Consider the following 23,921-nt stretch of genomic DNA (forward strand, 5'->3'; position numbering starts at 1 on the left):
CGGCGACGGCGTTCAGCCGATCAAAGACAGAGGAATGAATTTGATCGCTTCTCCTTGTAGGAATACGTCGAGAGTTTGATGGAGAAGGCGCATCGGTCCGCCGACGTGATGCTCAAGGAGCCTCGCACCGAAGTGGAGCGAGCCCACGCTGGGGTTCTGCTGAGTCAGGTGCCGCTAGCCGGACGCTAACAGAATACGTGGGCTGACGGCTGTTAGCGTAGATGTTGCGCCACTGCTTCTTGTGAACGCTCTATGACTCCTCGCGCGTGCTAATAGGACAGTGTCCCTTTCAAGTCTCTTACAGAGGAAGCGCAGGAAGCCTGCACCATCGCAAAAAGGACGCCAGGTCAAGGAGGTCATCCGTCGTGCCCCGATCCAATGTCCCTTTGTCTCACGGCTCGCATGTCGGTCCGCAGGGCGCATTGGCGGTCTATACAGTCGGGCCGTGCGAGCTCCGGTCGAGCGGTTGGAAGATTTAGCAGACCCCGCCGTCGCGGCCCACGTCAGGTACAATCTGCTTTGGCGCTGCACGTCACGTCTTTGGGATCTCACCCGTCTCTCGCTTGTTTTTTTTTTTTTTTTTTTTTTTTTTTTTTTTTTTTTGCAGCTGCGCCCAGGTCAAGGAATCCAAGTGGACTGACACGCTGGAACAATACAGGTTCGGGCTCACGACGCTCCGCGCGCGCTGCTCGTCTTTCCGAGTCTAGTTTGTTTTGTGTCGCCCTGACCCGCAAAAGGGAGCGAGAGCGGGGGTGGGGGTGTCGATCGGGCCCGGGCCATCGATAGCGCCATCAGGAATCCCTGTAGCCCCAGTTAAGCCCCTTCAGCGTACCATTTGAGATGATCAAATATATGTATCAATTCTTTTCTCATCCCCCCCTATACAGTATATCGGTCAAGCCCCCCTTTAGCCCCCGGGGAGGAAAAAAGTACTGGAGCCATTCCTGAGGGGGAAGAGAGAGGAGAAGCGACAGTAAAACGGGCCAAAAGCTTTTTCTCTGTTTGCCCGTGTCCCTTAGACAGGAGCTGTATGAAGTGAAGGCGTGTGTCGATGCGCTGAGGAAGAAGATTATCGTGCCATACTTTCACCCAGAAAACAACTTCTTACACCAGGAAAGTGTTACCCTAAACTCGTTTGTCGTCGTCATCATGTCGGATTTCGCTCAAAAGTGCCAATTGACTCATACAGGGTGCATGAGTGTCGACTTGTACCGTGATTGTATTCCAGAATCATCTCCCCCGTGGAAGTCCCCAGATTAGGAGCCCGCTCTTGAGCGTCCCAACTTTCACCGAGTCGGACCAAACCGAAGAAGCCTTCCGGAGGGACGTCCGACCAGAAGAGTACCGTAAGTGCGCGGCTTGATATAAGTATGAAATAGTTTCTGAGTCAGAGGATGTCTGCTGGGATGCCACTGTGGTGCCCCCTCACCAAAACGTGTCAAATGCATTTGCTTTTCTGGCCCAGATGCCGTTGTAGCGCCGCGGCCCTCGGACCCCACGCCTTCGTATTCCGCCAGGTTTGTCAGTCACACGGTCGGCCCGCGTAACGAGAAGACGCTAATGTCGGCAACGTGTCTCCGCGCTCAGTCACGCGGCTGCGAGGATGCCTGCCGTCCCACCTGCAACCGCAGCAGGTACGGGCTCGCGCACGGCAACGGGAACTTCAACGTGAATGTGACCCGGTGTGCGGCGTTTGTCCACGCCAGCTTTCAGCCGCCGGGCGGAGTCGTCCAGGCCTCAGAAGTCGGTCCGGGTCAACGCGATCGGGCAGCCCAGGCGGACCGATGTCCGACTCCCGCCTTCGATTATCAGATCCAAACCCTTCAGTGTGCCCAATCGTCACGTAAGACATACTGTGTTGTCGATGCCAGAGTACGATTGCCGATGAATCAACTTCTAGCTATAATCGTCATTAGTATGGTAAAGTTGACTAGTCGATTCAGTCACTAGTTGACTCTGGAAAAAAACTCTTATCCTCACCACGCTTTGAAAAAAAAAAAAAAAAAACTCCATGGCCCGTTCTACCAATGGATCAACTTCTAGCTATAATCATCATTAGTATGGTAAAGTTGACTGGTTGATTCAGTCACTAGTCGACTCTGTAAAAAAACTCTTATCCTCACCACGCTTTGAAAAAAAAAAAAAAACTCCATCGCCCGTTCTACCAATGGATCAACTTCTAGCTATAATCATCATTAGTATGGTAAAGTTGACTAGTCGATTCAGTCACTAGTCGACTCTGGAAAAAAACTCTTATCCACACCACGCTTTGAAAAAAAATAAAAACTCCATCGCCCGTTCTACTAATGAATCAACTTCTAGCTATAATCGTCATTAGTATGGTAAAGATGACTAGTCGATTCAGTCACTAGTCGACTCTGGAAAAAAACTCTTATCCTCACCACGCTTTGAAAAAAAAAAAAAAAAAAAACTCCATCGCCCGTTCTACCAATGGATCAACTTCTAGCTATAATCATCATTAGTATGGTAAAGTTGACTAGTTGATTCAGTCACTAGTCGACTCTGTAAAAAAACTCTTATCCACACCACGCTTTGAAAAAAAATAAAAACTCCATCGCCCGTTCTACCAATGGATCAACTTCTAGCTATAATCATCATTAGTATGGTAAAGTTGACTAGTTGATTCAGTCACTAGTCGACTCTGGAAAAAAACTCTTATCCACACCACGCTTTGAAAAAAAATAAAAACTCCATCGCCCGTTCTACTAATGAATCAACTTCTAGCTATAATCGTCATTAGTATGGTAAAGTTGACCCGTCGATTCAGTCACTGGTCGACTCTGGAAAAAAACTCTTATCCTCACCACGCTTTGAAAAAAAACAAAAAAAAAACTCCATCGCCCGTTCTACCAATGGATCAACTTCTAGCTATAATCATTAGTATTAGTATGGTAAAGTTGACTAGTTGATTCAGTCACTAGTCGACTCTGTAAAAAAACTCTTATCCACACCACGCTTTGAAAAAAAAAAAAAAAAACTCCATCGCCCGTTCTACCAATGGATCAACTTCTAGCTATAATCATCATTAGTATGGTAAAGTTGACTAGTTGATTCAGTCACTAGTCGACTCTGGAAAAAAACTCTTATCCACACCACGCTTTGAAAAAAAATAAAAACTCCATCGCCCGTTCTACTAATGAATCAACTTCTAGCTATAATCGTCATTAGTATGGTAAAGTTGACCCGTCGATTCAGTCACTGGTTGACTCTGGGAAAAAAACTCTTATCCACACCACGCTTTGAAAAAAAAAAAAAAAAAACTCCATCGCCCGTTCTACCAATGGATCAACTTCTAGCTATAATCATCATTAGTATGGTAAAGTTGACTAGTCGATTCAGTCACTAGTCGACTCTGGAAAAAAACTCTTATCCACACCACGCTTTGAAAAAAAATAAAAACTCCATCGCCCGTTCTACTAATGAATCAACTTCTAGCTATAATCGTCATTAGTATGGTAAAGATGACTAGTCGATTCAGTCACTAGTCGACTCTGGAAAAAAACTCTTATCCTCACCACGCTTTGAAAAAAAAAAAAAAAAAAAACTCCATGGCCCGTTCTACCAATGGATCAACTTCTAGCTATAATCATCATTAGTATGGTAAAGTTGACTGGTTGATTCAGTCACTAGTCGACTCTGTAAAAAAACTCTTATCCACACCACGCTTTGAAAAAAAATAAAAACTCCATCGCCCGTTCTGCCAATGGATCAACTTCTAGCTATAATCATCATTAGTATGGTAAAGTTGACTAGTTGATTCAGTCACTAGTCGACTCTGGAAAAAAACACTTATCCTCACCACGCTTTGAAAAAAAAAAAAAACTCCATCGCCCGTTCTACCAATGGATCAACTTCTACCTATAATCATCATTAGTATGGTAAAGTTGATTCAGTCACTAGTCGACTCTGGAAAAAAACACTTATCCTCACCACGCTTTGAAAAAAAAAAAAAAACTCCATCACCCGTTCTACCAATGGATCAACTTCTAGCTATAATCATCATTAGTATGGTAAAGTTGACTAGTTGATTCAGTCACTAGTCGACTCTGGAAAAAAACACTTATCCTCACCACGCTTTGAAAAAAAATAAAAACTCCATCGCCCGTTCTACCAATGGATCAACTTCTAGCTATAATCATCATTAGTATGGTAAAGTTGACTAGTTGATTCAGTCACTAGTCGACTCTGGAAAAAAACACTTATCCTCACCACGCTTTGAAAAAAAAAAAAAACTCCATCGCCCGTTCTACCAATGGATCAACTTCTACCTATAATCATCATTAGTATGGTAAAGTTGATTCAGTCACTAGTCGACTCTGGAAAAAAACACTTATCCTCACCACGCTTTGAAAAAAAAAAAAAAACTCCATCACCCGTTCTACCAATGGATCAACTTCTAGCTATAATCATCATTAGTATGGTAAAGTTGACTAGTTGATTCAGTCACTAGTCGACTCTGGAAAAAAACACTTATCCTCACCACGCTTTGAAAAAAAATAAAAACTCCATCGCCCGTTCTACCAATGGATCAACTTCTAGCTATAATCATCATTAGTATGGTAAAGTTGATTCAGTCACTAGTCGACTCTGGAAAAAAACACTTATCCTCACCACGCTTTGAAAAAAAAAAAAAACTCCATCGCCCGTTCTACCAATGGATCAACTTCTAGCTATAATCATTAGTATTAGTATGGTAAAGTTGACTGGTTGATTCAGTCACTAGTCGACCCTGGAAAAAACTGTTATCCTCCCCAGTTCCGCTCGGTGGAGGAGCCCGTGCGCCGCAGGTGTCGCACCATTTCACTGGCTGACCCCAATGTTATAACCAGAGGCTTTGAGCTGCGCCCGTCCCGAGTTGACTTTGGCTTGCAGAGGGACGGCGCCTTCTCTGTGGTCACCGTGGTCATGAAGAACGTGGGCGTCGACACCTGCAGGTGAGACGACGACAAAGCGGCGCTTGACATCTTGCAACGCGGCCTTGAGGTCACGTCGGCGGCTCACGCTGGACTTCACCCCCAGGTTTCACGTGAAACAGCCTCCCATCTCGTCAGGCCTCCGTGTCAAGTACCAGCCGGGACCCGTAAGTTGAAAGACGGGAGATGACGGGAGCGCATGCCGTCCGTCCGTCCGTCCGTCCGTCCATCCGTCTTTCTCTGCGTCTGTCTAGGTGCCGGCGGGTTTGCACGTTGAACTGAACATCGAGCTGTTTGCCATGTGCGAGGCCCACGAGGGCTACATGGATCCCGCCAAGTACATCTCCCAGGACATTATCATCCCCACAGAGACCGACATCATCTATCTGCCCGTCACAGCCAATATCCTTCAAATAGGCGTGGCCTATAAGTCAGTTTGCCAATTTCAACGTTTCCATTGTGAAGGGCACAAGGTGAGTCACAATTCTTTGCTACTATAAAGAATTTTTGAGGAAAAAAAGCTCGGAGAATTTACAGTAGAAAAATGAGTTGTCAGCTGTAGCCTATATATTGCCAATATTTTGATTGAGGTCCGCGTCTAAATTAATGGGAAGAAGCCCAGCGTGCTCACAATGCGCAGGCTTGTCTTGTCGCAACATCCTTGACTCCCGTACCCATCTTCCCTGAGATCTTCTATGACATTTGGATGAGAGATCACGCCAGTTCATACGGCAGGAGACGCTCCAGCGCCCCCAAACAGTCCCGCAGCCTCCCCGAGCGCCAAGAGCTCGGGCAGAACCCGTCCAGCTCTCGAGGGCCCGCGACCGCTTCAAACGCAGGTGCAGAAAGTCGACCCAAAACTGGATGACACCATTTGTCACACGGAGTATTTTTCTCTTTTTTTAAATGTATGTATGTCTTTATTTATATTACAGGGCACCATAAACGCACAGCTAGTCTGTGAAGAACACATCGATCCACCCAAAAAGCCGAATGTAAAAGGTGTTGCGAATTAAACAGCGGTCAGCTCCGTGTGTGTCTATTTTTGTTGCCAAAACTGTCATTTATTTGCTGCTCTCTGGATAAAATTGTCTCCACGTCGTCATTTGAATCAACAGGAAAACCGGGTAAGATGCTGGCTTCCTAGAATGCGAGGCTTTTGTTAGCTAGGTCACCAAAGTGCTAATGTGATGCTGCTGATGTGCGGCCTAGTTACAGTGCGAGCTTAGCTGGAAAGGCTACAAATGTCATTGTAAAAAGAAAAAGGTTTGAAGGATGTCAAGGTATTAAAAGACTCGTTGGCAAGACCTCGTGCTATATTTGTTCTCTGCTCCTCGCCAAGCATACCGCCACCACCTGCGCTTGCTGTTCCAGCCCAAACCCGCACTGCTTTCGCTTGATCTTTGACATTTTCTGCCCTAATCAACTGGCAAGGCTGCAGCAAATAATAGAACTCACCACATTCATCCCAGTATCATTGTTTTAAAAAATGTGTGAGTAATAATGTGTATCATCACTACATCTGTTTTTATAGCCTCTTACGAGCGTTTTATTGACCATGCTACGTCATTATTGACCGTGCTACGTCATTATTGTATCGCTCCAATATATCACTTACATTTACACGCGCATTGTACAGCTCGTTTGTACGTTGTATGTTCATATTTACTTTATTTTGCTTTGTTTTATTCTGTCTGCAGCCAGGTCGCTATTGCAAATCCGTGAATCCGTTCTAAGTTACGTACAGTTTCTGATAGCATTTGTTGTTTTCTTTTTACTGAAACTGAGTCGTATTTCCGCAGGGACAGAAGCGGCCATGCTGAAAATGTGTCGGATGTCCAGCGATGGCATCTGAAGGGGCCTTTGCGGAGCTAATTAAGGACGCCATCGTCATCCGCGTGCACGCACGCACGCACGCACGCACGCTCTGGGTTGGTGTCGCGCGCCTCCGTGCGCGGAACGGCGATGACGTCAGAGAAGCGCACAAGGTGCAGAAGCGGCGCTGTCTTGTCATTTTCGGCGTCTCCGCTTTTGCGGCGCTATCGCTCATCTTTGCGTCTCCCGTTTTGCGCCACCGTCTCGGCAGAAGCAGGCCGTGTCCGTGTCCGTGTCCGTGGCCGTGGCCGTGGAGGTGGCCGTGTCCGTGTCCGTGGCCGTGGCCGTGTCCGCGGCCGTGTGACTTTGCTCTTTTCCCCACTCCACGCAGAATGACGAAGCCGGCCGAGGATCCCTGAGAGGCGGACTCGACGATGCCCGTTTGCCGCAGGCGCCGCCATCGTGAAACCGGACACCGACGTGCGGCGGATGGGGTGACCGAGGTGACCGAGGTGACCGAGGTGACCGAGCCCGCTGCTCCACCCGGGAGGAGGCGCCTGGCTTCGGACGCGGCCGCCGCCTGTGGCCGCTTGTAGCGAGAGGGCGGCGAGGAGGCGACGAGCGGCAGGAGGGAAGATGCGGACGGAGGAGGAGAGGGCCGCCGCACAAGAGCCCATCTTGGACGAAGGGTCAGCACGAGAGCAGGTAAGGACGCCGACAAGTTGCGCACTCACCTTTCCGCGGACGCCGTGTCATTGAACGGCGAAGAAGCCCGAAGAGCCACCGCTGGCTCAAGGACACACAAAGGATGCGCTTGTTGGTCTCGGTCTCGGTCCTGTTCTTAATGTCCGACATCAGACCAATTGATCACGAAACACATGCACGTATGCAGTCGCGCCGACAGGGTATTGATGACATATTTGGCCTTTGAGACTTTCTTAGGCACCCTAAAAGTTGAGATGGTCTTCGGTAGGTGTTGTGCTGTAAGAAATGCACATTTGTCAGGCTCCCCTACTTTTTCAAATCGCTTCTAGCCTCCCAAATAACTCATTTGTTGTGTTTTTAATAAGGAAAAAATAGTGCACTCTCATATAGTAGGCGAAAACGGAGTCAGATAGAGCTGCTGCGAAAGTCTTTACTTTCTCCCTAGTACTTGAAGTTTTTGAGATATTGTCATGTTTTTGTTTTTTAAATTTGACCTTTAAAAGCTTGTGCAATATGGATTTTACCATGCATTGTAATTGATAGTTTCAGAAAAAAAAAATACACCTTTTGCTCAACCTAATCCTTATTTCATAAATATGACTAAATATATTACTATATTATCAGAGGTGGGCATTCCGTCTGACCGACGGACTGGTCTCTCTATCCGTCTATGACGAACGCCCGTTTTGCAGGCAATAAACGATAAACGGGTAACACTTAAACAAAAAAAAAAACAAAAAAAAAAAAAGACGGACTAAGCATAGGCGGAAGCAATAACGGAAGCGCGATGTAACAATAGATGGACTGACCGATAGGCGATTACTATTTGATCTGGCTTGACAAATACGGATGGTGGCAGATTATCCATCCATCCATTATCGATAGCGCTTCTCCTCACAAGGGTCGCGGGGCGTGCCGGAGCCTATCCCAGCTGTCTTCGGGCAGTAGGCGGGGGACACCCCGACACACTGAGACAAACATCCGCACACACAATCACACCTAGGGGCAATTTAGAGAGTCCAATCAACTTACCATGCATGTTTTTGGAATGTGGGAGGAAAGCGGAGTACCCGGAGAAAAGCCACGCAGGCAGGCACGGGGAGAACATGCAAACTCCACACAGGGAGGCCGGGGTCGAACCCGCGGCCTCTGAACTGTGCGGCGGACGTGCTAACCACTCGACCGCTGTGCCGTGGTGGCAGATTAGGGATCAGCAAAAAACAAGAAAAAATCCTAGAAAAGTTGACTTGCATCTCTGGTTAAAAATGTTCGTAAAGCTTTGTTGACAAGTGTTACGGATTCCTTTGTTAATCGATTAGTTGTTGAATAATCGATTAATCTTTGCACCAAATAACATAATTAAAATAGGATATAAAGCAGGAAACCGTTTGTGCATCATGTTTTAATACTACAGTGCATCCAATTCATCCATCCGTCCGCTCCTTCCGGTGTGCCTGCTTTGGCCACCAGGAGGCAGTACCGTGTCATACAGTCACGCACACGCGAATGAAGAAGAATAGACTACTTCTACCGGCCTGCTACTTCTACTTAGTAAGCTGCGTTAATATTTTCCGGAGAATGTGTAAATATTGTGATTGTGAATATCGATGCTAGTGTCAATGGCATGTTGCATTCATTTTAGCCTTAAGCTAGCTGGTCTCGAGCTAGGGTGGAGTTTGCTTGTTTGAAATAGACAACATGTAATTCCTCTTGTTTGATGTTTAATTGACAGTTAACTCATTCACCGCCAGACTTTTTCAGACCCTCCTTTACCCTAACGTTTGAAAAAAGACATTGCTGGCATGGAACGGCCGGACTGTGAAAGGACAAGCGCATTTGTCAATGGCAGTGAATGAGTTCACCTCAACTGGGAGCGGCAGTAAACAGCTGGAAACGTCTTTGTTTGACGAAATGTTCCCCAAAAGGCTGCTTTATCGTACATGTCAAATGCCAACTGGATTGGTTGTCAAATGCTGCATTTGACTCTGTTCCGCCACTCCTTGCTCGGCATCTTGCGAGCGCAGGCGTGATGCGCGGGATCGAGTGTGCCGCCATTACCCTCGCTTCCTGTTTTGGGCTGGCGCTGCGTGGACTATATGGCCTCATCCATCCTCCGGCCTCCCACTCAAGCACTTATCTCATTTACCTTTTGTCAATAGTCAGCTGCCAAAGTGCAGTGGAGTCGCTCATTCATTTTATTACACTCCGCGTCTTGACTACGAGCCCGGTTGTGCTCAAACAAACAAAAAAAAAAAAGGAAAATGAATATGACGTCCTTCAACGCTGCTAGCGATTCGCACAGGGGTTAACGATCACAACCCCCCAACGCACGGCCGCCTCAAGGCATCGCAGGCCTCCCCGGCAGCCCGTGCTTCGGATCGTCGCTTCATCGGCCGCCCACGCACCGGGATTTGCTAATTATAGCCGCTCCGGTCACACCTCGGCAGCGAAAGCCGCGTGAAGATGGAGGCAGAAGAAGGCCGCCAAGCCGTGACAACGAACGGCGCGGCCCACGTTTGAATAGCAGCCGGCTTCCGTTTATGTGGACAAAACAATCCATATTCATCTAAGAACCTGACAAAACCATCAAACGTTGAAATCGACATGTCACACATGCCGATTATGAAACGTAGTCAAGTGTGCCGAACGCGTCGGACGTTATTGAGGACAAATTTGAAATCGGATTGGCCGGCGCGAGTGATTCCGAAGGCCCTGGGCTGATTACATGGACATGGCAACGCAGAGAGGATGAAATCTGATTGGGCAAAGTAGCTTACAGGCACATACTTGTACTGGAAGCAGAGAAACGCTTCAAAATGGGGAGAACAAAACGAGCAGTTGAAGACAATTTGGTGCCACAAACATCAGCTTGTAAATGGAGGTCAAGCTTTTGGTTTTGCGTCGTCAGCGTCCTTCGCTTTTCACCAGCTTTCCTCGCATCTTTCCTGCCGTGACATGCACCTCCCACTCCGAGCCACTTAGAGACAGACTCCGAGGGAGGGAGGGAGGAGGTAGCGGCGGTGGGGTGAGGACTCGGGGGAGGGAGAGTGAACTCTTAGAAAGAAGAAGGGGGGGAGGGGGGGGTGGAAGTGAACATTCGGGGAAGGAGAGCGATTACATAAGCAAAGGTAGGAGGATGTGCGGCTCGAAGACAAGTCAGAATGATTTGAAATCGGCCTTCGCCAAGAGGGAATAGATTGGCAGCGTGTGCCCTTCAAGTGCGCTCGTAAACGTCAGCTGCGAGTGTCCAAAAAGAGCCGCAGTGTGCTCGACGTCCTCCGGCGCTGACGACGCTTCGCTGCCCGGCGCTGGAGTGGAGTCGCTCCACTCCAAAACAGTCTCCAAGCGTCCTTGCCGGCTAAATTATTCACATGCCGGGCCATGCCGGGCCATGCCGGGCCATGCCGGGCCATGCCGGGCCATGCCGAGCCATGCCGACGCTGTCAGAGGATGGACAAAGGGGAGGATGCTGTAATATGATGTCCTCGCAGTGCAAGTGAGGCCGCATGCACTTAGCCAAGCACTAAGCGCGCGTGTGTGTGTGTGTAATTTGCAGCACTAATGCTGTGATACATTCAGGGTGGTAATGCATCGTTTTGGTCGCGACCACAAGCTTACACACTACGAAATGTGACACTCTTTACCAAGCAGGAAGGTCGTTATCATCACAATATTGCCAGGGCAACGGAATGCAAGTTATTGTCATTATTAGGGCTGTGACAAAAACCAGTTCTCATTTATAAAGTGCATCGAGTCCAACCAAATGGAATCCTTCCACTTGCGTTCCATTTCTGATCGGTTTTTATCATTAGCGCGAGCTTACGCACGGACGCTATTGTCTGTTGCACGCGGGAGAGGAGAGTGGCGGCTCTAAAGAGGAGCCAGTACGCCAGAAGCCGTGATAAATCCTAAATGCGTGGCTAAATGGCATTATTCTGGCATACTGGGGAGCGCTACGTGGATCAGTCCCAAAGTTGTGCGCCGACATTGCTACATGAGATCGGCGGCTATGTTGCAGGTAGCGCGTCTAAAATAACGCACTTAAAACAGCTTCGTTCTCCGCCGCTCCTCTCGCTAGCCGTACGATGCCTTCACGAACCTCGGAAACGTCACAACTAGCAAAAGACAAATCCGACCCCAACACGGATAACCCGATTCGTTACAAAATGCTGTGGAACGTTCAAAGATTTTAATGCCTAAAAAGTGTCAATAATTTCATAAAGACTTTTTAAAGGTACTGTATTTTTCTTCATTATCAAAAGAGTTATAATATAGTTAGCAATAATTGTAACTGTCATTATTTTTTCATCACAAAAAGTGTACATATGTGCTGTAATGACAACTTGTCTTGAACGTGAATCCGTAGATGTGACAACTTGACTTGTCTTTAACTTGAATACTTAGATGTGTCATAGGCTGTTGCTGCTGAGTGTTTCAAGATTTCAGTGTTAATTCATAAAATTAAGAGATCTTTATTGTTAGTGTATTTTTTATTCTGGTGTCATTTCTTAGGATATCACCCGAATACTTCACTTTTATTTATTTTTTCTAAAGAATGTACCGTTTACTTGTCATCTTTTCAAAATATAATCATCAAAATAAACATATTTTTTAAAAATGTATGCATATCTTTTTGGTACCTGAAATATACCGAACCAAAGTTTCTAAGGAACCAAACTGAAAAGTGATTTAGCGTACCGTTACACCCGTAATATATATTCTTGTAACGCGTGGATGTGAGCTAAATGTTACCATCGGTGGAAATGATGTGCACTAAGCGCACAATTTGATTCACACGGACACTTTTATTTGCGTTACGCGACAGAGACGACTCGGATTCCGAGAGGGGGTCGGGGCGACTTAATACTCCGGTGCGACTTACGTGTGTTTTTTTTCTTCCGTATTAATGCATTTTACGGCTGGCGCGACTTGTACTCCGGAGCGACGTCTAGTCCGGAAAATACGGTATGTATGTTTTGCCGGAATTTGGCTAGCGCCGACCAACCGATCAGAAAAGAGAAAAGTCTTGACGTCATCGATCCATTCCGGCGCCCCAAAGCTCCCGTCGCGAATATTTTTGTGGTTACTTTATCAAGAAAAGAAAAAAAAGGAGTAATAGCCGCGAGGCACTAGAACAAAGTGATGCAGAGACAAACGAAGGAGAGTAACGCTTCTCCTGCGACTACTTTATGTGATTGAGGAAGACACGAGTGGTTTTTCATATTGTGAGTATTATGTTCCTGTTTCCGAGCGTTGCTCCAGCGTTCACGGGTTCAAATAGCCATTTGAGAGATGGTTGTGAGAAGCGCGCCGCCGACGCTATCGAGCTGTGAGCAGCCCATTTCTGGCCTTTTGCATCGTGTGTTAGCGTGACGCTAAGCAGACGTTCCACGAGTGACTCTCTTAGTTTGATGTTGAGTTTGAGGGTCAACCGGAGCCGGGCGGACCAGGCCCACGTCGAGATGTGTAATGTGTGGCGTGTGCCCGCCCCCTCAGCAACGTCCCATCCGGCAGTCCGTGGCGTCGTCCCTGTGCCGGGAGTCCCACTGGAAGTGCCTCCTCCTGACCCTCCTGATGTACGGCTGCTTCGCCACGCTCATCTGGTGCGCCGTGTGCCGCGTGCCGGTGCTCAGCTCGTCGCCGGTGCGCGCGGCCGCCGGCGCCGGCGCCGACGGCAACTCCTCCTCCTCCTCCTCGGCCGCCTACTACAATGACGTGCGGCGCCTGGAGAGTCCGTGCTCCAGCGGCTACCTCTACATCCCGCTGGCCTTCCTGGCCATGCTCTACGTGGTCTACCTGGTGGAGTGTTGGCACTGCTTCTCCAAGACGGCCATGTTGGCTCACGCCGAATTCCAGGTTTGGGAACGCGAATGCGGGTGCAAAGCACAGCCTTAGCGCAGGCCGGGGGAGGGAGGGAGGGAGGGCGGGAGGGCGGGAGGTCGGCCCGCTGGCCCGCTGGCCCGCTGGCCCGCGGTGTGAGCCTAGCCTTCGTTTGTCCGCGCGCAGGACGTGTACGAGCGCGTGCAGCGGCTGCGGCAGGCTACGCCCTGCATCTGGTGGAAGGCCATCAGCTACCATTACGTGAGGAGGACCAGGCAGGTGACAAGATACCGCAACGGAGACGCCTACACTACCACACAGGTGAGAGCAACGCTTCCACCCGTCTGGTGGCAGGCCAAAGAATCCCTCCGTTCAACCTTCAAACTGCGCGCAATGTTGCAGTGGCTTCTTCCCTTTTTTCTTTCCCCTTTTTTTCCCCCCCCATTTGTTCAGCCCGGTTGAGTTGCGTTTCACTTTGCCACTTTGCAATCAATAGTTTGCAATGAGTTGCGGAGGTAGGCTTTGTTTGTTTTTCAGGTCTACCACGAGCGGGTCAACACTCACGCCTCCAGCTCCGAGTTCGACTACGCCCGCTATGGCGTCAAAGACGTGTCCAAGGAGCTGCTGGACTTGCAGTTGCACGCGGCGGTTCGCCTGCGCTTCACCAAGTGCTTCAGGTGAGCCCGCCCGGTCCGGCCGGGGCTTTGGCTGCTCGCTTTTGATTCATTCCTTGCAATTTCTTGTCAAAGTTGACCGATCTTTGCCGTCCTCAGCTTCTCCAGCGCACGTGCTGAGGCTGCCTATCTCACCCAGGTAAGTGACAGACAAAAGCGGAGGTGGCGAGTGGGCGGGCGACTTTGCCTGAAAAGGAAATCAATGAGAAAGCAACTTGACTTTGTGTCCATTTAACCCACGTAATGACCCGACCCGACTCAGCTAGCTTGACTTTTCTCCTTTTATTTTGTTGATTTGAAAGCACGGCGCGCATTCTCAACTCGCTTCTTCTTGCCGCCCCAAGCGAGCGCGCTTCTTCGGTGAGAACGAGGGCCTGGACGACTACATGGAGGCCAGGGAGGGCATGCACCTGAAGAACGTGGATTTCCGCGAACACATCCTGGCATTCCCGGACCCCGCCCGCCAGCCGTGGTTTTCCAGGTACAGGGCGTTCTGGCTGGCCTCGGCTTTCCTGCTTTCCTGGCCGCTGCGCGCCGTGTCCGAGTACCGCACGGCCTACGTGCACTACCACGTGGAGAAGCTGTTCGGGGAGGACGAGGATGTTGGCGGAGGGGGGGGGCGGCGGCGGCGGGCCGGGAGGGGGCGGGCGAGGCGACGGCGGGACTGAGAACGGAGGGCCGGGGATGGGTCCGATCGGGTCCAGCTACAGGGCCATCTCCCGGGTCAACACGGTGGACATGACAGAACTGGAGTGGCACATCCGCTGTAACCAACAGATGGTTCCCAGCTACTCGGAGGCCATGCTCATGGACTTGGACAGCGACCCCGCCGCTTTCGCGCCCGCGTCGGGGCCCCCGGGCGCCGGCCCCAACCCGGAGGCGAGCCGGGCCCCCCCGGCCCTGCCGGCGGTCTTCAACTCGACGTACCTCCTCCAGAGCTGCCCCCGATGTCGACGGAGCACGTCCAGCTCCAGTCTGCCCTCCCGACTGAGGGCGCCCGTGGGGACCGCGGCCCTGCTCAACGCCACCGTGGCGGGCCTGAGGGCGGCCGGCCGCGCCGGCATCGGCGGCCGGCTGGTGCTCAGTCGAAGCGGATTCTCCCTAGGGAGGCTCGCGGGGGGGAGGCGGAACAGCCTGCTGCATTCGCGCAGCGTGGCGGGAGGCCTGGCGGGAGGCCTGGCGGGAGGCCTCCTGGCGGGAGGCCTCCTGGCGGGAGGCCCGGCGGGCAGTCGGGAGGACGGAGCGGGAAGCGGAGCCGGGGGAGGGGGCGCCGGCGGGTTCCTGGGCCTGGGATCCAGGCAGGGCGACGAGGAGACCCGAGGCGTGCTGGAGGCAGAAGGCGATGAGGAAGACGAGCGGCCGGAGGTGCAGGCGGAGGACGGGAGGGGGGAGGACGGCGCCCGCCCGGACAGGGACGAAGAGGCCGAGCACGACAGGGATCGTCCGCCTTCTTACCAGGATGCCTTCTTCTTCCCTGTGCTTATTATCCACGGGGACGAGAGCTGCCATGCCGGGGACCGCCTCTGAACCTCCAAAACGCTCTGGAATGACGCAACGCAGGCTGTGTTTGGAGTCGCGCGCCCGTTCTCGACTTCCTCATCATCTGCGCGGCTGACTGCAGCCTCTCACCCGAATGGCGTCAACCTGCCATTCATCGACAACCCCCTCCCCACCCCGAGTGTTTTGTGCTGGCGTGGCGATGGCACAAAATGGCAGAAAAACACGCTTTGTTTTCCCGAGGGACAAGGCCGTGGCCTGACGCTTCAACGTACGCGCTCAAAAACGCCGGGTTGTTTTCCTAGCGCGCTGGATTTTGAGCAGGCCGGGTTACCCTTCCCCAAAGTTGCGGTCAGTATTTTGACCCGGCGGATTGGGTCGAAGATTGAAATTGGGAGCTGAAACTGGGAGCTGAAGTAAATATCATCAAAGTTGCGTCTTTCTTTGGCCAAAACGTTGGCAATAAAATCAGTATTATTTATAACCGTAGCTGTCTTGATCACACGATAACCCGATTCTTGGAAGATTGAACCCATGGTGGGTAGAAATTTTGACGCAGTGGGTCAAATCCTCAAACTCACGAGCTTGGTATAAATAACCCAATATTGTCCCTGTCCCTTTCGGACCCTGTGCTGCACTCGACAAACAGTCGGGTCAAAACTAACCCAAACTGGGTCAAAAAAGGAAGGCTTTTTTAACCCCAAAAGTTGCATCAAATGAATAACACACAAAATATCCCAATTCTTGTGGGTTGTATTGTACAACACAACACCCCAAACTAACCCAAACTGGGTCAAAAAAGGAAGGCTTTTTTAACTCCAAAAGTTGCATCAAATGAATAACACACAAAATACCCCAATTCTTGTGGGTTGTATTGTACAACACAACACCATTTGGGGATGGTTTTGTACAAAAACAATACATTCTGGAGGGTTGTTTTGTGGATTGTTCATTTTACCCAACTTTCGGGGTTCGTAAATGAATAACTCACAACCTTTTTGACCCAGTTTGGTGTCTTTTTGACGCAACACTTTTAAGAGTATGACTTTGCTATTTCACCCACTTGAGGTTACTTTTAACCCAGCAGTTTGAAGAGTGTAGTGCCCGAGCAATACTTTTCATATCAGGCATGGTTTCGTCCGAGCACGAAATCAGTTTTTCAGCAAATAATGGAGGCCCCAAACATGTGCAAATGCAGGACGTGATTCCAAACACAGCCGGAGAGAGAAATCTGGATCAATCTATGCAAGAGCAGGAGTAGGAGGGGGGCCACAACTAGACCATCCACTCTATTGACCCACCTGGCCACGCCACCTGGAGTCCAGTTCTTCCACACCAAACTCATCCAGGCCTGCCTTTATGCACCTCGCGTTGTGCACTGATGGAACACAAAAGCGTCTTCTGGGGGAAAAAGACAAAAAGAAAGCCCAAAAAACACTCTACTACTTCCTCAATTTGGAGGAAAGCCCGGAGGCTCCACAATAAGTGCGTGCGCATCACCTGCCAGGCTATTTGGATGAGCAACACCCCCCCCCCCCCCCCCCCCGCTCCACATGTATGTAAAGCACACACACGAGACAATGAAGAATCAATAACATGAATGAAAATGAGCTGCACAAAGGACTCAAATCAGCCACCATGAGATGACGTTTGTATAAAACCGACGAGTATTTATTTATTTTCATTTATTTAAATTTTATTTATTTTATTTTTTACCGCTGTGCGTCATCCATCCAAACAGAAAACACAAACTATTTTTCTTCAGAGTTGATTGTAGTGATGGAGAGCACTTATACCATCCAATCCAATATTCAATCTATAATCTATTGTGTGCATATGCTGTAACCACTTGGCCGGCACTTCAACACAACCATGCTTGGACATTTCAATGCGAGCCATGGCTCCAAAATATGGACACACTCCTTTTCTAGTTAGCGGCAGAGTCGAGGTCGACCGAACGAATGCCTTCGCAGGTGTTCCACACGCTCGCTCGCTCGCTCGCTCGCGCAAGCACTCTCCGAAAGCACGGAAATGTCCTCCCGCGTTGCCTTCGTGTCTGCCACATCTGCTTCCGTTTTTGACACCAAAAAGCCCGCAAAAGTCGATGTGTCGTACGGTCCACCAGTCTGCCCCGGGAACACAAAGCAACACGACAGCACATAAGGGAGGTTTGAGGTTAAATCACAACTACTTGACGGCTGCTGGAGCTGATGAAAGTAGTGCCAGTGGAGCTGCGGTCGCTAGAGGGCAGCAAAGATCTAAAAAGCACTTGAGGCCGCTGAGACTCAGGCAGGGTACACAACGCTTCCAAATCAAACGCGATGGAAAGCTATTTGAGCATTTATTCATTCTCCTTGAAATCCATCTTAAAATGCATGCACCAGTATGCGCTTTATTTGACCAGTGCTACTACTGTGTCGAAATGCAAATGCCATTAACGAATTATTAATTATACATTCATTATAATGAATTCGACTGGTCCAGCCGCCTGAAAAAAAAGGAAGAAAAAATTCACGTGTGATGCCTTTAAAAAGAAAAATAGCAGTAATATTATACTTGATAAAAACTAACAGCGGTGACATCATTAAATCGAACGTAAATCAACACTTTTACAGTACATGGAATCAGTCACGAGTCACGACTCGTCAGTAAGCCGCGCTACTCTTTGGCCACGACCCCAATGCTATTTCTTAGTCTGTTTGGACTGTTAGTCTGTTTAGTTTTGAATCGTTTGTTAGCACTAAGCTAACGAAGGCAATTTATTTTGACAGTAGACATCAACAGGGAGTGACAAAGTCGTTTTGGAAGAATTGTACAAATTGCTGCTTGTTGTGAAGTGACTTGTAATGCTCAAATAGCTTTCCATGCTTATTCATTAAGGTCCCAATATAAGCTCTTTGACCTGATTAGGACACATTAGACAAACTAGTAGGACAATTACATGTTACAACTGAACGCTTCTAGGACAACTAGTGACGTTGACGTCAACTAGTGGCCAGTTTTGCACACCGCGTTAATGAAGCACGTCGTTTGTCTTTGGCAGCTGATCAACAACAAAAACAAAAAGCACTGTGACGTCACTGAAAGCAATCATGTGACCCAGTCGGCGTCTACCAAATCATTGTCATCAGCGGTGCATTTTTTTTTTTTTTATAATCGTGAAAGAGACTGCCACCATGTGACCAATGCAAGGATTATCACATTGTAAAGAAGACCCAACGAGTAAGGAGGCGACTGAACCGAATCAAATCAACTGCAGCAATATGCGCAAAATGGCCCTCAGATTGTTGGAAGGGATCACGTGATCATTCGGCGGCGACATGACACTGTTGGCGTATTGTGACGATAAACATGCAGGATGCAAATAAAGTCTGCTTCTAAAACGGTCCTTTGTTGTTTCTACTACTTATCCTCTCAAATTCATTGTTTAAGCTGTATTCGTGACTTCAAGAGGAAATCAACCCAAATACCTTCTTTTCCAGAATATGTTCCAGCAGACCCACGAGTCTGCCGCTCTGATGAATATTGCTGTTGTGGAATATGAGTTAAGCAGTAAAATGCACCCGCTTTTTGGCCATTTGAGGGGGCGGCCATTTTGTCACTTCTGTCGACTGAAAGTGACCTCACGACTGCTCGGGGCTCAGGTAACGACCAATCGCGGCTCAGCTTCAGAAAACAGGTCAGCTAATCGATGTGATTGTAGTGGATTCAATCCACATTGTCGGCCCACGCGCCGATTCGAGCCATATAGGCTAAGTGTGGCTCCGCATGATCGAGGGATGCTATTTGAAGCCCGATAGTCTCGTCTCCTTCACATTTTGGGGACAAGGACGGTGGAAAACATGTGTAATGACTTATTCCGGCTGGCCTGGCTCCAGGCCCAGATTGGTTGCAGATGGCAGGCAAAGAAGTTCTTGGTGCGTGAATTTTGTATTTTTTCGGGGGGGGCGGGGGGGGCGTAGCCAGTCCCACTCCCAAGTTACAGTGCTAAAAGGTGCAAATAGAACGTCTGAATGCACCTGAAATGGCGGCTCAGAGAGTAGGATGCTGTTTAGCGGGTTGTTTGCATTTGCAAGATGAAAGTAGGGCAATTACTGCTTTTTCAATTATTTATAAGGTTTAATAACGCCACTCACTTTTGGAAGTTTAATCTCTGTGAAATATTCATGGCTTTGAAATTGAACAGTTCCAGGCTGCGGGCAACCTCCACCCCCCTCCTCCCTGGTGTTTGTTTTATTGTGACAAGTCTTGAATGCGTTTTTTGTTTTGGAGAAAGCGAGAGCCTGTGTGATGTATGTTGACGCTGACAAAAGCAAGGTGCAAAATGCAAATCAACTCTGTCCTGCGCTTTGTGGACAAAGGTATGTGTTCGCAAGTCAATATCGCCATAAGCTCAACTTTGTCATCGTATTAAATAGATGTCACCATGTTAGAAATGCATATTAGTCAAATTCACACGTTTTGAAAATACACACTAAAAGGCAACCAGCAAAATAAATGAGCTTGCTGACAGAGTGTACAATAACAGGGTGGACCTTTTTTCGCTGATGTTGGAATTTAATAATCACATTGTGGATGTCAGCGATTGATTGTTTTATGTCAAATGATACTGCGTTTCACTATGACAGGGTGGACTTGTTAACTTTGAAAACATCCAACTACACACATTCAAGTGTACATATTTATTCTGCAACTCTCCGCTGTTTTAGCCGTAATTGAGGAAAGACAAAATGCTGGTCAAAATTTCTCATAGGACCTCGCAGTGACCTCATAACGACAGGGTGGACAGCACTTTCAGAGACGCATGACAAATGTTCATTGTGATTAATAAATAGAATATTCATGTTCACACGGCAAAACATGTGACCTTGCTGACAGGGTGGACAATGACAGTCTAGACATTTTGGGCTGATTGCAGCATTTAATGAGCACATATCCTCTGTGTGCTCATTGAACGCTAAAATTAGTCAAAAATGTCCACTTCACTGACCAGTACAATTCAGCTCACAAGCGGACTGAAGCTCTTTTATATCAAAGGATGTTTCACTATAACATGGTGGACATGTTAAGCTTGACAACATTTATTCAGCAACTGTCCGGTGTTTGCCTCGAAGAAAAACAATGCTGGTCAAATCAGTGAAAACATCAGCGGGGTTCGTAACGGGCCAGCGACCCCAAAATGACAGGGTGGACAGCAATTTCATTCTGTACACATCAATTGCTACAGTATGACGTTTTTGTTGGGCACCTAGGAAATGTTTTTCCTTGATGGCAAAATGAACAAATGACGATAGAGCCGGGTAGGAAAGAATTCCATTACCTGCTTTAGCCACTTGCCGTCATTCCTGCTCTGCTGTGCACGCCACATATTCTAGCCAGACAACAAACAACAGTATTCAGTCCCTGCCAGAGCAAGGCCCGTTTTGCTAACAGCGCACCGAGTGACAAACTGGGCTATGATCAGGCTAATTGTGAAATTAGACATCTTCCCCTTTCAGACCAAACATATCATTTAGGGAGTAATCGGAGCCACATCTCAGCCTTGCACACTCATGGCTTTGATTTACACACGAGTGGTTCAATAATAAGCATGTGGAGGGCGCACATTTGCAACGACTGGCTTTTGTATTCCAGCCTTAGCATTGAATCTTCTGTGGAGATCCAAATCCATTGTCGGTTGATGAGGATACTACTAATGATCTAATTATACACACATATATATATATATATATATATATATATATATATGTGTGTATATATATATATATATATATATATATATATGTGTGTGTATATATATATATATATATGTATATATATATATATATGTGTGTGTATATATATATATGTATGTATATATATATGTATATATATATATGTATATATATATATATATATATATATATATGTATCTACTGTATATATTAGGAAAACAAGTGGTGCATTTCTTTGCAGAAAATGATGAGACACCGCTCACTCACATCAGTCAAGACATCCTGGATAAATCCCATGATGCTCTGCGTGCAGTTTCCAAGCAACACAGCCAGTCATGGCTGAATTACAATATTAGACTGTTCCCAGTCCTCCGAATGACTTCTTGGCTCCTAGGACTGCATTAGTGCACAGCAGAGGTCCGTAACAGAGCCAACAGGTGTACTGTGTATATGTACACGAAGCTTTATATTATGATGATGGGTGGATGCAGCGGCGGAGCGCACGCAGTGAGCTATTATCCGCCTTATGTTTATTTACGAGCAGCACAACTGCTGAATGGCTTTTTGCAGGTGCCGCATCAATTGGATTTGGTATTAAAAAGACGGCGGGCGCAAATCGGTCCGTCTGCAGCGCAAGCACTCCCAAGTGCGTTGGGTGAGGATCGGGAGTCTTTTTTGACGTCGTGGCAGCGGCATCAAGCTGACCTGAGGTGGGGGGAAAGGGGCGGGGCTGGAGCTGACGGGCACTCTGCCGCTGTGTTTTTCTGGGTTGCCACGGCAACCGGAACATGTATCGTCCTTAAATGACCATTGGAACTGCAACGGTCAACAACAGTGGCTGTCTATTAAACCGCCCACCATTTTGTGGGCTGTGCTATACACACCATTTGAGCACTGACTCCATATCCTTGACATCCATGTCCTAGTTCACTTTGTCCTCACTAGTAGGACAATACGGCGCATGAGTAGAACAGCTCACTTACTAGAGTTAGACCTTAAACCTAATGTAGTGGAGTATTTATTCGATATCAAGGACATCCAGTTGAAGCACTTGTAATCTCTTTTTACTGACTAGTTGGGCAACATTGGCGTGGTGGGGGAAAAAATATTACTAACAGTGCGTAGTTAAATGATCTTTCTAGTGAAGACACGAAGCGTCCTAGTACATTCCTACCTTTCTATTGTGTTGAAAGTAGCCGATTTCTCATATCCATCACTTTCATCAGATGACCCAAACGGTACCGAAAAGCGTGAACCAATTGAGTGCAGTGTCTACTAAATGAGGTTGTAATGTAGTGTCCACAAGTGCTCTTTTTCATGTGGGCCCATTTGTATTTATTTTTCAAGCTCCTCCGCGCGACTGAGAGCACACGCTAGCTAGCATCTTGATAAGAGTGCAGAGTCCCGGTAAATGCCAAGTGGCACTCGGCCGTGTTTGTTGCCAGGCGGTGAAATGTTAAATAAGGACAAACGTGAGTTTGGACTGGTAATCGACACAAAGGAGCACAGGGCAGAGGACACAAATGCTGCGGCGGCGGCGGCGGCGGCGGCGGCGGCGGCGGCGGCAAACTCATTTTCAGCGCAGGGCCACATCGCAGTTATGCTTGCGCCTCATCATTTTATACATAACTAGTGATTCTCAGGGCGGCACGGTGGTCGACTGGTTAGCACGTCCGCCTCACAGTTCAGAGGTCGTGGGTTCGATCCCGGCTCCGGCCTCCCTGTGTGGAGTTTGCATGTTCTCCCCGTGCCTGCGTGGGTTTTCTCCGGGCACTCCGGTTTCCTCCCACATTCCAAAAACATGCATGGTAAGTTGATTGGATACTCTAAATTGCCCCTAGGTGTGATTGTGAGTGCGGATGTTTGTCTCTGTGTGCCCTGCGATTGGCTGGCAACCAGTTCAGGGTGTCCCCCGCCTACTGCCCAAAGACAGCTGGGATAGGCTCCAGCACGCCCCGCGACCCTTGTGAGGAGAAGCGGTACAGATAATGGATGGATGGATGGATAGTGATTCTCAAAAGGGGAATACTTTTAATCTGTCATTTTTACATCTCAAATCATGCCATTACTCTAAAGAATACAGGACTGCTGTTGTCTATGAATATTTGAGTCCTCTTTTGAGTGCCTACATGCGATGCTGCACCATAACAGTTTCATTCTTTGTGTTAGCATTAAGCTAGTGACAAAAAAAGCTACGCTATGTGGTTGTTTTCAATACACAAGGCCTAAATCTCGTTCTTTTATTTTGACTTAGACAGTAGAATGTAACCGGGAGTGGCAACAAACCGCTTGAAGCCTCCTTTTTAAACAGCATTTGCCAAAGCGCTGCTCACCGTGACGTGAATTGAATTGACTTCTTTGCAAAAATTGGTTTCCGATTTTCCGGTAAAATGAAAAGAACAAATCCATTTAGCGAGAAACATGAAGTGGACACACACACTTGATTGGCTTTAGTGGGATACTCGCACAAATAAAATGTGCTCGGCTCCGGCCCCCGGGCCTTGAGTTTGTCGCCTGCGCTGTTGATCAACCGCCAAGCAATGTTGTTGTTGTTGTTGCTATATTTGTATGCGAGTTGTGCTCGAAACTGAATAATTCACTTTCCCCCTCTGGAGCAGTTCGCAGCTAATTAACAAAGAAGCGTGCTTGCAGGGCCCGCAAGTCACTGGTGGATGTGACGCAGGTTCTGTGAGTGATTCAACCGGCGCGTGAAGCAGGGGAGCGATCCGTCTCGGGGTTTATTGACAGTGCTGCTGCGCTGA

The 23,921-nt window shown here is 48.3% G+C and overlaps 1 protein-coding gene and 1 pseudogene across 9 annotated transcripts in view; both read left to right on the forward strand.

The window, feature by feature from the left end:
- spag17 (sperm associated antigen 17) overlaps positions 1-6,883 on the forward strand; it is a 25,024-nt gene extending 18,141 nt beyond the window's left edge. For 6 of the 8 annotated variants that reach the window (XM_086053258.1, XM_086053287.1, XM_086053302.1 and 3 more), the window contains 14 exons: positions 61-168; positions 295-346; positions 417-507; positions 608-658; positions 1,020-1,109; positions 1,225-1,346; positions 1,466-1,517; positions 1,588-1,634; positions 1,707-1,843; positions 4,777-4,955; positions 5,041-5,101; positions 5,189-5,336; positions 5,609-5,773; positions 5,870-5,966. In XM_086053258.1, coding sequence (XP_085909384.1) covers positions 61-168; positions 295-346; positions 417-507; positions 608-658; positions 1,020-1,109; positions 1,225-1,346; positions 1,466-1,517; positions 1,588-1,634; positions 1,707-1,843; positions 4,777-4,955; positions 5,041-5,101; positions 5,189-5,336; positions 5,609-5,773; positions 5,870-5,898 — 1,332 coding nt within the window. In that variant the 3' untranslated portion in view covers positions 5,899-5,966. Of the gene's footprint in view, positions 1-60; positions 169-294; positions 347-416; positions 508-607; positions 659-1,019; positions 1,110-1,224; positions 1,347-1,465; positions 1,518-1,587; positions 1,635-1,706; positions 1,844-4,776; positions 4,956-5,040; positions 5,102-5,188; positions 5,337-5,608; positions 5,774-5,869; positions 5,967-6,736 lie in introns of those variants that run through there. The other 2 variants (XR_015089816.1, XM_086053267.1) reach the window with 2 other exon arrangements.
- Positions 6,884-7,309: 426 nt separating this feature from the next.
- LOC147150675 (transmembrane protein 151B-like) lies at positions 7,310-18,833 on the forward strand (annotated as a pseudogene). Its single transcript, XR_015089827.1, has 6 exons — positions 7,310-7,454; positions 12,951-13,310; positions 13,461-13,595; positions 13,812-13,951; positions 14,048-14,087; positions 14,293-18,833. The product of XR_015089827.1 is annotated as a transmembrane protein 151B-like (transcript).
- Positions 18,834-23,921: the final 5,088 nt, after the last annotated feature.

The sequence above is a fragment of the Filicampus tigris genome, chromosome 2 (genome assembly GCF_054856515.1).
Source record: "Filicampus tigris isolate MCC_2025a chromosome 2, RoL_Ftig_1.0, whole genome shotgun sequence".
NCBI lineage: Eukaryota > Metazoa > Chordata > Actinopteri > Syngnathiformes > Syngnathidae > Filicampus > Filicampus tigris.